The sequence below is a fragment of the Embiotoca jacksoni genome, unplaced genomic scaffold (genome assembly GCF_022577435.1).
Source record: "Embiotoca jacksoni isolate LCO1_2020_lvr unplaced genomic scaffold, fEmbJac1.0.p SCAF_7, whole genome shotgun sequence".
Lineage (NCBI taxonomy): Eukaryota > Metazoa > Chordata > Actinopteri > Embiotocidae > Embiotoca > Embiotoca jacksoni.
Genome location: NW_027185425.1, coordinates 5961241 through 5975272, shown reverse-complemented (window position 1 = coordinate 5975272; position 14032 = coordinate 5961241). Strand labels below are relative to the sequence as shown.

General features: G+C 42.8%; 3 protein-coding genes across 4 annotated transcripts; 2 read left to right on the top strand and 1 right to left on the bottom strand.

The window, feature by feature from the left end:
* Nucleotides 1-598: 598 nt before the first annotated feature.
* Nucleotides 599-2917, top strand: LOC138215003 (transmembrane protein 272-like). Of its 2 annotated transcripts, XM_069176914.1 has the most exons (5): nucleotides 599-671; nucleotides 760-822; nucleotides 928-978; nucleotides 1097-1288; nucleotides 1863-2916. In XM_069176914.1, exons 2-5 carry the CDS (start codon nucleotides 762-764, stop codon nucleotides 2111-2113), a joined length of 555 nt encoding a protein of 184 aa, XP_069033015.1. In that variant the 5' UTR covers nucleotides 599-671; nucleotides 760-761; the 3' UTR covers nucleotides 2114-2916. The 2 variants fall into 2 exon arrangements, with proteins under 2 accessions (XP_069033015.1, XP_069033016.1); XM_069176915.1 differs by lacking the exon at nucleotides 599-671 and having other exon boundaries at nucleotides 678-822; nucleotides 1863-2917.
* A 458-nt stretch (nucleotides 2918-3375) lies between these two features.
* On the top strand, nucleotides 3376-6411 carry mrpl9 (mitochondrial ribosomal protein L9). Its single transcript, XM_069176685.1, has 7 exons — nucleotides 3376-3656; nucleotides 4172-4331; nucleotides 4451-4575; nucleotides 4667-4720; nucleotides 4895-4996; nucleotides 5141-5224; nucleotides 5541-6411. Exons 1-7 carry the CDS (start codon nucleotides 3576-3578, stop codon nucleotides 5850-5852), a joined length of 918 nt encoding a protein of 305 aa, XP_069032786.1. The 5' UTR covers nucleotides 3376-3575; the 3' UTR covers nucleotides 5853-6411.
* A 524-nt stretch (nucleotides 6412-6935) lies between these two features.
* prcc (proline rich mitotic checkpoint control factor) lies at nucleotides 6936-14022 on the bottom strand. Its single transcript, XM_069176684.1, has 7 exons — nucleotides 11247-14022; nucleotides 11098-11145; nucleotides 10363-10956; nucleotides 9871-9963; nucleotides 9571-9717; nucleotides 9051-9116; nucleotides 6936-8161 (listed from the first exon to the last, which is right to left on the bottom strand). Exons 1-7 carry the CDS (start codon nucleotides 11556-11558, stop codon nucleotides 8075-8077), a joined length of 1347 nt encoding a protein of 448 aa, XP_069032785.1. The 5' UTR covers nucleotides 11559-14022; the 3' UTR covers nucleotides 6936-8074.
* Nucleotides 14023-14032: the final 10 nt, after the last annotated feature.

Sequence of the window (14032 nt, the reverse complement as noted above, 5' to 3'; positions counted from 1 at the left end):
AGTCATGTTTATGTTCGTCACAGGGTGGCAGTGCTGCTGCAGAGACACATGGGAGCAGGTTGTGTTGGCACCTCTATAGTTGGCACGAACATCCTGATCTTAAGCTGTCTTGTAGGAAATATGCAGTGTCAACATTTGCAACACAAAATGACTGCAGCTGTCACAACAGAACCACAGTCTTAATGAAAACTAATTGCACATCGGCTTTATTATCTTTGCGCGGTTTCCTGTTGGTTTTAAAATGTATTTTTATCACTTTTAAAAAGGGAACTACACTACAAGTCCGATGAATTATGTCAAAAGCCTGAAAACCCGCTGAAAATGTTGATAGGTCATTGCATAATTTTCTCAGACCCTCTTTAGAACAAAACAGTTATAGCTGGGATGTACAGTAGCTGTTCAGCCTATATTGCATGCAGTTTGTTTATCTCAGATAACGGTGGCTGATTTTATCATTGTTTCCTTTTCGTTGGACTCAGAGAGGATTGCACAAGTTGTTGAAACGCTTGCTGCATGTCTTAACATCCTGTCAAAACGGCAAAGGATGTTCACAAAGTTATCACTTTGTTAAGAAGTGACTGACGCTGACTCACGCATGGTGCTCCTCTAGTTTGGTGAATACTGGAAGAGGAAAACGGCTTTTAAAAGTGTCTCCATTCACAGCTGGACAGGTACAGTACGGAGCAGTGCTGCTGCAGCTCTTCTACTCGTAGTTGTTTGTGTATAAGTGTGACAGGACTCCCTCTGTCTTGACTGTAGATATGAATCCATCGCTGCAGATGGAGCCCAGGCCTCAAAGAGCCACGCTGATTGCAACAATTGGTTCGATGATTTTTCTTCATCAAATTCATGCCTTGCTTTTACGTTATTTGAATCTGCGTTGCTGTTTTACCAATCCTTGACCCTCTGCCTCTTTCTTTTTTGTAGTTGTGGTGAACATGATTTGGTGGATCGTCATGATAGCAGCCATTGGATTGGGTAGGTCTACTTTTGTACTAGTACCATAACTTACATTTTTAAATATTTTGTGAATGCAGCTTTCAGTATGTTTTTTCATGTTTACCATGGTTGTATCTGATATTGTTCGGCTGCATAGGGATCACACATCTGGGAAGTTGTCCTCTGCACCCCTACATCCCCATCTACCTGGTAGTGCTGGGAGCAAGCAGTATCCTCGCTCTGTGTATGACCTACACCATGTCCATGTTCAAGGACGGCAGCGTCTACATCCTGAGCACGGTCTGCATGACCTGCCTGCACATCTTCAGTTTCTGCTGGTTCATAGCAGGTGAGCACAAAAATGAATCTTTCCACACATTTTACATTTTTGCTTAAAATCAGGTAGTGATGGAAAGAAACTAAGTGTAGTGCCTTAGGTATTTGTACTTGGAAACATATTGCAGCAAAAATCAAAAAATACCTACTGTGTTAGCATGATTGATGGGATCCTGCGTTTTTAATTTTCGTCATTTAACATTTTCAATACTTTCCTTTTCTTTTCTGTGCACCCTTTAATGTTTTGAAGTGGGTGAAGCTCATTTAGAAAAAAGTGATGTCACTTAATTCCGTGCAACCAATCAGGATCCAGCATTATTTGAGTCAGAATCAGATGACATCTGGTGGGTTTTTTGGTCACTGTCAATGATATCTAATCAAACCTCACCCAATGAAAGCAACATAGATGGAAATCAGACAGGCAAAGCTGTTCTAACTTTGGAAGGAAAATTCATGTTGAAGTTGGACCCCATCAGTCATGGTATAAAGCAGATATTCTCGGCCTTTAAGTTCAGTCCAGTGACAGTTTCAACTCTAAACTGAACTGAAATGTTCTCCTGTATGCCTTGTCTGTCTGCACCCTGTAGGCACCAGCTGGATTTATTCGGTGTATCCTCCAAACTACTCAAAAGACGGACCAAATCTGTACTGCCAGAGGACGACCTACCAGTTTGCCTTTGTTATCACGACACTGGTGTGGGTCACCCTGGCGGTCTTGGTTTTATTTGGTTGTTGCTTCGCTCTGCTGACCTGCTGTATGACTGTAGTTGCGACACGCCACTTGATACCCGGCCGCAATTCTTTCTACGGTGCGACAAGTGATTATGGTGATGTGTGACTTAACACCTGGGTCATATCTCCAGGAATTTAACTTTGCACTGGCTTTCAAAAGTGTGGAATTTTTTGACAGATTTCGCTCTTGGTGCTAAGGATATTTGTTTTTGTATTATTTGTGGTAGTTATTAAAGTTGTACACTAGGTATTAACGCAGCAGGCACCTGCAAATCTAAACACTGCTACAAGATAGATTTTCTTTTCTGCAATCCTCCTATAAATGCTTGAAGAAAGGGGGTTTCCTGAAATTGTCTTATGTCATGGCACCAGCACTCCACATAAATTCAACATTAGTTGCTTAACAAGCTGATGTATTCAAATCTAAGAGCTGTTGAAACATCAACTTCCTGTCAGATCAGATGCTTCTTGTAGAACTTGTGCTTCTTGTAAAACTGTCAATATTTTGAGCCAGAAGACAACGACCGGTAAAATCTTTTGTGGCAGCTAATATTGATTCAGTATTGAGATATATAAGAAATTAATTTTGTTTATAAATGTTTATATAGTCAACTCTGCTATGTGTCTGTCAAATGTGTTTCTGCAGTTGGAATAACATTTCTTAATTGTACCATTTAAGATGGTGCAGTAATAATGAAGTGCGTTGCTTAAAAATAAAAGATGAATATGTTTTATTGCATAAATAAATTGTGTAAAAAAAGAAACTATTTCCTACATAACTTCTTTTTAATGATATTTCAGTGTTTAAAATTAAGCACTGAGGGACTTTATGGTTGTGTTTTTACTATCCCCAAATTTGGATTGAGGTGATGATTACAAAATGTTTATTTTTGCCTCTGTATTATGTATTGACACTTGAAAATGAATGCTCTGTAACAGTTTTTCACAAAAGGTTTCAATGACCATAAACAAAAAACTGTACCCCAATAGTCTGCTAAAACTTCGGATACTCTTTCTGCTATAAAGGTTCGAGTTTGTTGACATTTTTATACACAGCATTTTCTGTACAGATAACATAGATTTTTACTTTATAACTGAACGAGAAAGCATAAAAGACAAAACATTTATCATATAGAGCCCACGTGTATGTACATAGACATATACATATGACATTAACTGCTTAAATGAAATACATTCAACCTATATTCAAATCTATCTGTATACACGCCGCAAATTCTATTTTATATTGACGCTCGAAACGAAGTTTACGACTATAGATTGTAAGACTTTCGAATGCCAGGACTTTTTGATTCCGGCTTTATTTTTGGACGACTACGCAACCGGTGGGGTCCTTTTACGTCACACAACAAGCGTCGCAAGTTATCTTTGTTGCTGGCGTGCGTGCAGCGAATCGACAGTGTGGTTCGGGGATAAATTAATAGTGGCGGTGCCCAAGCGAGGGTTTTTTTGTTTTGTTTTTTGGTTTTTTTTTTTGCGCTGGACCTCTTGAAACGACTGGTGCGGTTCAAAACTGTTGAAGGTGGTGGAGCTGCGGTTGCCGAACGAACATGTGGAGCTCGGGCCGCCGTGTCCTTCAGGAGCTGCTCGGCCAGCCGGCTGTCCGGAGCTTCTCCGTGACGGCTGCTCAGGTCAGTCGGTGTCTCCGCTCGGTCAAACCGGACGGATGACATGATGAGGGGTCCCGGCGTATTAATGGACAGCTTTAATCGGACACGCCTAACTAAGGACAATACGAAAGTCGTGTCGGGAGGTTTTGGGTGAGGAGAGCGGAGAGAGAAAAGAACAGCAGAGAGAGAGAGACAGAGAGAGACAGGATACTAAGGTACACTGAGATCTGTACTAACAGATGGAGCTATGCATTTAAGGGCTTTGTATATTAGGGGAAGAATTTTAAACGCCATTTTTGATTATAAAGGAAGCTCAAATGTCCTCTCCGATGCATCTTATAGTAAGATAGATTTTTGGTCAGATTGGTTAAGAATATAAATATAAAGTAGAACGATCCAAAAAAAAACCCCCACCTCATAACCGTTTTCTTTTTCCGCAGAGCTATAACAACAATTACATTAACTACGTGTGTTTTGCCACAACAGCAAACTTACAGGTCTGTGAACTCATCTCCGGTCGCTCCATCTTTCCGTAGAGCACCGTGGTGGTGGAGCGATGGTGGCAGGTGCCCTTGTCCAAAGTGGGCAGCCCGCCGAGGCTTCACCCTCCAAGGCACAGGATCTACAAGCTGGTGGAAGACTCCAAACATGCTCCCAAGGACCAGATGGAGCTCATACTGACTCAGACGGTACCAAGTGAGTAGCTTCAGTGTCCCAGGAAGTTAAGAAACTTTTTCTTCTTTCTTTTTCTTTTTTTTTTTTTTTTTTTTGCACCGGTTAAATGATTTACATAATGGAAACAACTTTGTTGACAGAGCTCGGTGGACGAGGGGACACGGTGTTGGTGAGGAAGGCCGTTGGCCGAAATAAGCTGCTGCCCCAAGGCCTCGCAGTGTATCCATCGCCGGAGAACAAACAGATGTTCGCAGAGGAGTTAAGAGTACGTGCTGCTTTTAAATGATGTCGTTTAGTTCACGCGGGTTGGATAACAACGTGTAGCTTTTCGTCACCGTGCCCTCTTTTACACGCAGCTCCTGCGCGAGGGGAGGCCAGAAGACAGAATCCAAACCCGCACTGGAGAAATGGTGAGTTTTGATCTACTGGAGAGATTTCTTTTTTTTTTTTCAGGATTTTCCTCACGACTCGGGTCCCTGAGTCACAAATCATCAAGTAGTAAAAGGAACAACAGACTTAACAGATGTCAGGTTTTTTGGTTTTTTTTAATTTTTTTTAACAAATGTTTCCTGGTGTTTTTGCAGACGGTGGAGTTCCTTAAACGCTCCAAGCTGAAGATTATCAAAATGCCTTCTCCTGATTTCCAGCTCACTAAAGAAGGTGTCTGTAGACAGTTCGCCAAGAAGGTATGGCTCTGTATCTCTGCGTTTATCCTCTTTACTTTTCTATTTCGAATAGAATTGAATTGTTTTTTTGTTTATATGAAGTGATTCTGATGAACACAAAAGCAATACAATTGTTGTTGTTTTTTTAATATAACCTTGCTTTAGTTGGGAGTCGTTGTGCCTCCTCATGCATTGAATCTGCCATTTGAGCCGGTGAAGGAATTGGGCGACTACTGGTGTGACGTTACGGTAAGAATATATCTGTGTATTTCACGCTGTTGCACACAAAAATACGTGTTTTTCCGTTATTACTGCAAAATAAAGCAGCTGCGTTTTACAAGTACTTAATTTTTCTTTGGGACGGAGTTACCTTTTCTTAGTGTTTTTACAATAATACCAAAAGCACCTACTCATTTCACGTTCAAATATGTGTTCCTCGTTTTTTTTTTTTTTTCTTCCATTCTTAAGTATTTCATTTACTAAAGCACAACAGTGACTAATGTTCAAATACGGTTGTTGTTTACCAAAAAGCAGACCGCTTATTCTCCACACTGTATTCTTCCAGGTCAACGGACTGGACACGGTTCGCGTGCCCATGTCGTTGGTGCAGTATGAAGAACCGTCCGCCAGCCACCAGCGGCAGCAGAAAGCACAAAGCCATCCGGAGGCAGACGCAGATAATTCAGAAGCCGCTGATGAGCGGGACGCTGTTTTGACGGCCGTTTCTGACGCAGCAGCGGAGGCCGAGGCCGGTGGAGACGCCGAGAGTCCGGCTACAACCTCAACAGGAAGCTCTGCCGCAGAGGAAGCCGCAGCAACCACACGGGCGGAGCAAGACACGACGGCGCCACCGGGCGAAGGCCCCAAAAAAGATTGAGGGACTCCAAATGAACGCGTCCGTAAAACTGCAGTGGATAGTTTTTGTCTGTAATACAACACGCGTGCATAAAACAACTGTGTCTGTGCGATCATTCTCAGAAAATACACCGGACAAATATTTAGAAAGTCAACACAATCTGGCCCGTCGCTCTCGGTGCGTTCTCCTGCTGGTTAGTGCGCCGTTAAAATAATGTAATCTAAATGTGTCGGAACAAATGTAAGAATAAACTTTGATCCAGTTTAGAATTCAGAGGGAAAAAAATAGACTGTGCAGTAAAATAAAAGGTCATCGGCCGTTTGATAGTGGGAGGATCTTTTTTTAAGGTTTTACATCGAAGGACAGAGTTAGCTGCTGGGTAGGTAGGGAACTGTGGGATAATATAATCTTTTATTATTTTCCCTGCATTATTGTGAAACAACAGTAAACTGCCCTGCAGGTACGGAGACAAGAAAATCCAAGATTTATTCATCGATTTTAACTGCACAATAAAAACAAGGTGAAACAAAACTGGGCACTCCTGGCAACGCCATTAACTACATTAGTCAATAAATTTAGAATCTGGGTGCCAATACACTCGTGTGTGTGTGTGTGTTTTGCTAGACTTTACATGAGACCTGAAGTCAAAGAGTTTTAAGCTTTGTGACTTTTATTCCTGTTAAAGTTACGCGTGAGGATATGTGATCTGACCGTCGGCTCCGTGCCAAGTGCGTAAATGCACTCTTACACAAGCGCTGGCAGTCGTTTGCATAACATTTGGATGCGTTATGTTTCTGCCCAACACACGAAGCTTTGAGGCAGATCAGGTTGTGCGTGTGTTAATGCAGCGAGCCGCCGCCGCCCACGGCAGTTCATATTTGGAAAATCCAACAGGTATGGGGAGTACTACACTTGGATGCAGGCTGGTTTGTGGGTTCACATTGCTGCTCTTTGAGAACGAACAGAATACCGATGGAGGGTTGTTTACGGAAAGGTGAAAAGCCACATAAATAATAATATATAATAATAAAATATCGAAGCTTCAGTAGTCATTTAAAAGACAACTTTGCAGTGTGGAAAAGTCTGAAGATCGACCTCTTTCCATCTGGAAAAGAAAACCGCAGTCTTCTCCAAACCAGAAGAGAACGGCAGTGTTTTATTTGACCTTCTGACACAGTTCAGTGAACGTTTCCTCAAACAAAGGTTTTTGTAATTCAAAACACTCGGGCTCTCTGGCAAAGGACAGGTCAGGAACACAGAAAATGCTGACCCAGCATATTGAAAACTGCAGTTACGGAATTCGGGCATACCGGAGAATAAGCTATCAACCTAAAATGAATGCCATCCCCTTTTGGAGAATATTCACGGTACATAACGGGTAATTATGCACGTATCCAGTTCAGGATGCTGAAACGAAGCATCACTGGCTGGATGCAGCAGGTAAAACTCGAGATGTTTTTCTGGTCTTGAATACAGCTACGGCAGCTGAAAATGTTTGGTTCCCTGTGAACTCAGTTTTCTGCCAAAAGAAATGAAAAATAGAAAAAAATTAATTAAAAAAAGAAGAAAATGGCTACATTTATATGCAAAACTTTTAAATTTTAATTTAATGAGAAACAACCAACTGCAACATACATATTCTGATATTCATTGCGAAGATGTTGATTTGATGTAAAAATATGCAACACGTCACCGCTTTCTTTTGACCGCCGCTCGTTTCTCATGATCAACAGCGACATTTTATTGTAACTGTATAATTCCCAGAGAACCAAACCTTTTAGTAGAGTCGTGTTTGACCACCAAAACAATGTCACACCTCAAAGTACGTCACGAACAGGAGGGAAACAACATTCAAAGGAAAAACATTTATGGTGATCAAATTGCATGGTTTTTTTTGCCACTGATTCGCAAAAGGTACCTTTAAAAAAATTCAGTTTCAGTCTCATGGAGGAATAGTGCCTATATTTACTGTAAATTACTGAGTGGAGAGTGAAGAGTGGAGAGTGGAGTGGCTGTGACTGCTTTCACAAATAAGATATGAAACAATTGACCAAAAGAACTACTGAATATTAACAATTCAACACAAATAACAGGATTAAGGGCAGGAAGAAAATAATCAGTTTGAAGGTTTGTATACTTAAACTAAACACAATTTTTCCCTTTATGTGGGTAAATGTGGAAAGCTCTACTCTAATTTCTGTTGCAGGGTTTCTGTATGCCATCAGAGTCCACAGTTATGACATTTAGAAACCATATTTGGCCTGGGTCTGCCGGCGGGTCAGTTTGTTATCTGCCCAGCTGTTCTTTAGCTCCAGCTCACGCTCCTTTGCCTGGAAAACAACAAAGAGAAAAATTCTTCATCATTTGGAGCTATTTTCATTTTTTTTCAAATGAAAATAGAAGAAACAGCCACATCTGTTTTCATAAACTTTTAGGCGTGATCATTTTGTCACTATTATGGGATCTGTTATCGGTATGCAGGTTTAACATGGGGGTCAGACTACCAGAGAAACAAAGGGGAAAATCTTGGTTCAGAGAAGCTAAAGTCAGGTGTGCGAGTTGTGAACAATGTAAATAAATCCCCGCCCACTGCGCTCAGCCAGATTTTGAATAACACCAAATCACGCCTCCTGTATGATGAGCACTCAAAATGATATACTAAATAGCCATTTGCACTGAAATCTACAAGTGCTGGCAAAGAGATACCGTTGACTTATTTTTAGCTTACCAGAATGCCTTGTGTAAACTTAAGGAGTTGTGGTGAAGTTTTCTTGCAGCTTATCGTATAAAATCACTGGCACACAGTAATTGACACAAGGCTGGAGGTTAGCTCTGTGCAAACAGGCAAAGCAGCCGGCAACCTGGAACTGGATGTGTGCAGACGGGTCACACTGAGCGTAGGACTTCTAGAAACTCCTGACTTCCACCCTGCTCTGTATCGCCTTCAAAACCGGCTCAAAGAGTGTTGGTATATTTATTTGTTAGGTCAGTCCGGGACTATGAGCTCTTCTCCCCGAGCTGCAATATATTCCGTTAGTTAAATCAATATCGGCACGAAGCGACAGTTGCGCATGACAGAGGGATGAGAAATGCTTTTGGTGGTACAATATGTGCGGCATATCACTGACTAAACAGCTCGTGTCAAATATGAGGTGCGATCCTTAAAATTTACACCATGCAAGCGCTGAAAGATTTAAGTCGCACTTCGGCACGGCTCACCTGGTGAATAAGATATGTTATCTGATGCTTGCGTCGCTGTTGTCCCGTCGGCTGTTCTCCTTTTTTCTGCAGGAAAGTAGAGAAAAAGATGCATTAAATTACAGAAAGTGTTCCTGACAGTCTCATGACCTTCACACTTAAATCATTTGTTTCTATCCAAAAGGCTTTGACATCCTCGCATATTTAGAGTTCACATGCTATTTGACTTGCATCAAATCATTCACGTAACAACCCTGCCAGTATCAAGCCCACCGGCAATTTGTTTTATTTTGTAGGAATCTCGAGAGGCATTGCCTTTCCCTTCAAATGTTCCCATTGGAGGCCATCAAATATTTTACAGCTTCAGTTTGTTCCCAGTCTAAAATGAGTTTAAATCCACGTTGCACAAAAGCCAACATCACCTCTTTCCTCTCGCATTCAACAAACAAACATGAACCCGAGAGCCCTCTTTCACACGTCCCCGTCGGGTTTTCTGGGCTTCCATGCAAAACACTGAGTGACACAAAGCTGGTCAGGTCACCTTGCTAAAGGACTGGCGGTTCTGCTTTTCCTCCGTCATGCTCTTGGTCATCCACTGCTGGTTTCCGCTCAGCTGGTCGTCTCCTTTGATCTCCAGAAACTTCACCTCCTCTTTGCCTCTGTTTCTTTTCCCCTGCAACCGCATGAACTGCAGGACGGCAAGACGAGAGCAGTTGGACAAACGCACATATACTTCTGTTGAAGCAGGAGCTACTGTTGAGCCTAAACTCGAGAGTGATGACGGGACCGATCATGGATGCACAATTAGCAAAATGAGGCAAAGAAGCAGCGCAGTTCTTACCGCTTCATCGTCAAACATGGCGGACTGCCCAGGCTCTTCAGCCTCTGCCTGTCCGCTGTTCGGATCTTGGTAGTATGGCTCAGTGTAGTATCCCTGTCAAAAGGGCGAGGACAAAGTACAATGTCACTTAAATTCATTCATGTTGGTTTACCGTGGAGATGATCTCATTTTGACAGCGAGACCTCTGGGTTTTCCTGAATTGTTGTAAGTGCCTTTCACAGTCGGGACTATAGATTAAGAAGCACAGTGTCTGTTCTGGATGGCAGTGCGGGTGTCGCTGCATGTTGCTACGTGGCTCTTGTATTTCTGAGCCCGTTGTGTCGTTTGTCCTGTAAACGGTGTCTAAGGTATGTCGCTGGATGGAATTCAAGTGCAGGCATGCCGCAAACCGAACCGAAAGCTACCTGAAGGGAGGACGACATTTTAAATATAACGTGTGGCCTGAACCTGAAGCGGTTTAGAAAGTCATATGCAGAATGTAGTCATTGTTACCTGAGGGAAAGCCTCTGGGCCTGCTATGGGTTGTTGAACCTGGGGATATTGACCTCCCCATGCACCAGCAGCCTCATGGTTCCCCCCAAAGTCGAGAGGGGCGTCAGACTGTCCCGGCTCATCGGCGGCTGTGACGGGGAGGGACTCTGCGGAGGCCGCGGGGGATGCAGAGGCTGCGGAGGCTGCGGGGGATGTGGGGGGCGTGGGGGGTGCGGAGGTTGCGGGGGCTGCGGAGGCTGCGGGGGCTGCGGGGGCTGCGGGGGCTCCTGGTTCAGGGTCTAAGCTTGGGACAACAGCGGGGAGAGGCTGGGAGCTCTCGCCGAGGGAAAAGTAGTTCTGTGGGGTTATGTCCTCCTCGTCCTGGTCGTCTGTGGCTATTTGTCTTGCTAGCTGCAGGGCTGCTGACTTGGCTGCAGCTTTAATAGCAGAGGGAGACGCACTAGAACCAAGCAGACCCTGAGCAGGAGCTCCGGGTTTGGGTCCTTTGGCTTCTTGCCGTTTGGTGAGCGCATGAGGGATCAGAGGTCTGTCCGTCTCCTTCACCGTCAGGTTTTTGGGTTGTGGCAGAAGGGAAGACAGGCCTGAGCTCGCACCCTGGTGGAGAAAAACAAAACAAAATAGCATATTGTCAATCTATAAGTCCTTCTTTATCTGTTCTTTTAGCCTCATTTAAAGGGTTAGAATCACGGAGAAGCACAAAAGAGGGAAGTGGCAGAGCGACAACCGTTTACTTACCTGAGGTTGTACTTTCTTCTTTGCTGGTTCGTCGTCATCGGAGTCAGACTACGGAAAATAAATGAATAGGTTATGGATTACAACCTGATCTCCTGTCACAGCGGAGACGACCTGCTACCAGCAAAGGTCTGAACTGACTCGGTACTCACATCCCGTCTCTGGATCTGCGGTACGGTTATCTTTACAGGTTCTGTTCGTTTCCTCGGCTTGGGCAGACTGGAGAATAAGCCTCCTTTCGACGGCTGAGGCTCTAGGTCGTCGGCGGTCTGGCTGTCCGCCGCTGAAGGGCTTGCTCTCGTTTCATGGCTTGGTCCGTCGGACCTTCCTGCCGATCCCGTCTTTCTAGGAGCAGGCAGGCGCGAGAAAAGCCCCCCGGCGCCCGGTTTGCTCTCCGCCGCGGCGGGGATGGAGGTTTCCTCCGAGTCGCTCTCATCACTGCTGCCGTAGGCGACTAATGACATGGTTGCTGATTCTACTGAGGATTAATATTCTGCAGAAACTCGTGGACATGGATGAGCACTTCTTGAATTGGGTCTCAAGAAGCCGTGCTCAACACAGGCTTCAATTAAAAGGTAAAAAAAAAACCCCCAAAAAAACCCCCAATAATAATCTTTGCACAGTGGTTTCAAAATAGTTCCCCGGTGTAGCTGTAGTATCGCGGGAACACGGCAGGTTAAAGGAGAACCTCCCGGTGAGCCGATTAATTGAAAGGACTGTCCAACTTCACAGAGCTAGCTGGTGTTAGCTAGGCCACCACAGCAAACAGCATCAGCTCACTCACCGTTTCTTCCTTCGAAAAGTTAAATTCGTCTCAAAACTATAATTGCGCATAAAATTGCACCACCTGATGCGGCAGCTGTATTGTTTTACAACAAAAATGCCACACTTTAGTGGGTTGTTACGCCGATGAACTGGGCTCGTTAGTTCCTGGACTCCACCAAAACATTCGCCTCCATCTTTCGCGACGAATGAAACGACAACTGCGCAGTTTTGTGCGCAGCTTTCTTTTCTTCGTCTATTTGTCGTTAGGTAGTCAACAACTTCGGGGCTTTTAGCGCCCCCCAGCGGACGGAGTGTAAATAAACATCAATTTACAGCGACTGCAAAATCTATTTTCTTATAATAATCCTTTGATGATCAGGAATGTAGCAACAATTCAGGACATTGTGGTCATGATCGCAGTATCTTTTAGGGGAAAAAAATGTAGCAAACCTTTAGCAAACGAAGTGAAGTTGTTTTAATTATTCTACAATTATGACAATGCAGCTGAGTGATACTGTATTTGTAGACCTACATTATTTCCCCCGAAATATCCTGTGTTCAAATCGAAAACCCCAGGGGATTATGACAACTATAACTTGTCCATGTGTTCAAGTTAAGGAAGGAAAAAAAGAATAATGTTACTGCATATAATAATAGTTGTTCAAACTTTGTGGGAACAATTTTTTTTAAAAAAAGACCCTTTCATGAGAAAGAAAATGAAAGAAGTGTGAGATATGTGTGCCCTGATTGATGACGGGTCGCATTGCACAGGTTCTTGTTTTTAACCAGTTGTATCTCATTAAACATTTGAAATAACTACATCAAACAATTAAAAATGTTTATTCTACATATGACTGAAATGAGGGCTTACGTTTGGGGGATTAAAAAAAGACTGATTGCAAAGTTGCCAACCACAATAAGAACCCAAAAGCTAAAGGTTTGTTTCAATGTTGGCCGGAAATTTGTTTAGAAAAAAAATGCACCACTAAAGCACATTAACTGACATCCTGGGCCATAAAGGTGTAGTTTGGTTTGTTTGAGGAGGGGTTGTGTGAGGTACTTACATCCCCCTCCTATGGAGAGTCAAGCAGCAGTATGTAATTTTACTACTACAAAGCACCAGAGTCACTTGATGGAAACAGTGAATTTACTACGCAAAATACAGGAGCTGCCGGCCTACTACTGCCTCCATGGGTACGTTAGGTTAGGTCGTTACTTTATTAATCCCGAGGGGAATTTTTTTTCGCTACAGCAGCATACAGAAGCAATAAGATAATATACGTTTGTGTTATTGTGTGAGTACTGGTGTTTTGAAATGTTCAGATCCAAACGAAAACACCAAAGTCCATTCTCCATCACAAAGGGCTGTATGACAGCAAGGTGAAGTGGTGAAAACATCCCAAATGTAAACGGATCTAGATTATTTATTTATTTATTTATTTTTTGGGGTGGGCCTTCTTTTAGGTGGCTAAAATATAATTTGTTGATGACCGATTCAGCTGCCTAGTTCCTCAAACTGAGGGGTTTACTGACCTCCCCATTTACTGAAAATAATACATTTACTATGGATCAGTATATAATATATAATATAATATATATAGATATATACTGTACTGTATACACTGTATATACTGTGCATTTTATATTTATATTTTATAATTTGACTGCTATTTTATTGCTTTCTATTGTTCTATTATTATCTTGTTGCTTCTGTATGCTGCTGTAGCGAAAAAAATGTCCCCTCGGGGATTAATAAAGTAACTACCTAACCTAAGTAACCTACATCATATAATCCCACTTCTATTTTAACTGATCCACTGAGTCCCAGTTTTAAGAGGGCCTTCGCGTCGACAATTTATTTTAAGACCTTTATAATTTTGGTTTTGTACCTTAAATATTCATAAATGTGTGTGTTTATTCAAGCATTATCACACAACATAGGCTATATAGACCCCCAGCATGGGGAAAAAAAAAAAGTGGTCGCAGAGGACTAAATCGCCGTAAATTAACTCAGTCAATTTACTTTTGGGTGAATCCCTTCGAGGCCCAAATTACATGTTACTTTTTGAAAGTTTTGAGTTTGCCCTCCTTAAATGAGTTTGTTTTATTTGAGCAAATGCACCGAGATGTTTTGGTCAACAGGGGCGCTGCCGGTTGCGGATTCAGGCAGCTG

Bases quoted from the DNA above. Each gene is read 5' to 3' on its own strand.
- LOC138215003 (XM_069176915.1), top strand. From the start codon at position 762: ATGAATCCATCGCTGCAGATGGAGCCCAGGCCTCAAAGAGCCACGCTG. The intron at 823-927 runs GTTCGATGATTT...TCTTTTTTGTAG, and splicing joins CACGCTGATTGCAACAATTG to TTGTGGTGAACATGATTTGG. The intron at 1,289-1,862 runs GTGAGCACAAAA...TGCACCCTGTAG, and splicing joins TTTCTGCTGGTTCATAGCAG to GCACCAGCTGGATTTATTCG.
- prcc (XM_069176684.1), bottom strand. From the start codon at position 11,558: ATGTCATTAGTCGCCTACGGCAGCAGTGATGAGAGCGACTCGGAGGAA. The intron at 10,957-11,097 runs GTAAGTAAACGG...TTTCTCCACCAG, and splicing joins AGAAGAAAGTACAACCTCAG to GGTGCGAGCTCAGGCCTGTC. The intron at 9,117-9,570 runs GTGACCTGACCA...ACTTTCCTGCAG, and splicing joins ACCGCCAGTCCTTTAGCAAG to AAAAAAGGAGAACAGCCGAC.
- mrpl9 (XM_069176685.1), top strand. From the start codon at position 3,576: ATGTGGAGCTCGGGCCGCCGTGTCCTTCAGGAGCTGCTCGGCCAGCCG. The intron at 4,332-4,450 runs GTGAGTAGCTTC...CTTTGTTGACAG, and splicing joins ACTGACTCAGACGGTACCAA to AGCTCGGTGGACGAGGGGAC. The intron at 4,997-5,140 runs GTATGGCTCTGT...ACCTTGCTTTAG, and splicing joins GTAGACAGTTCGCCAAGAAG to TTGGGAGTCGTTGTGCCTCC.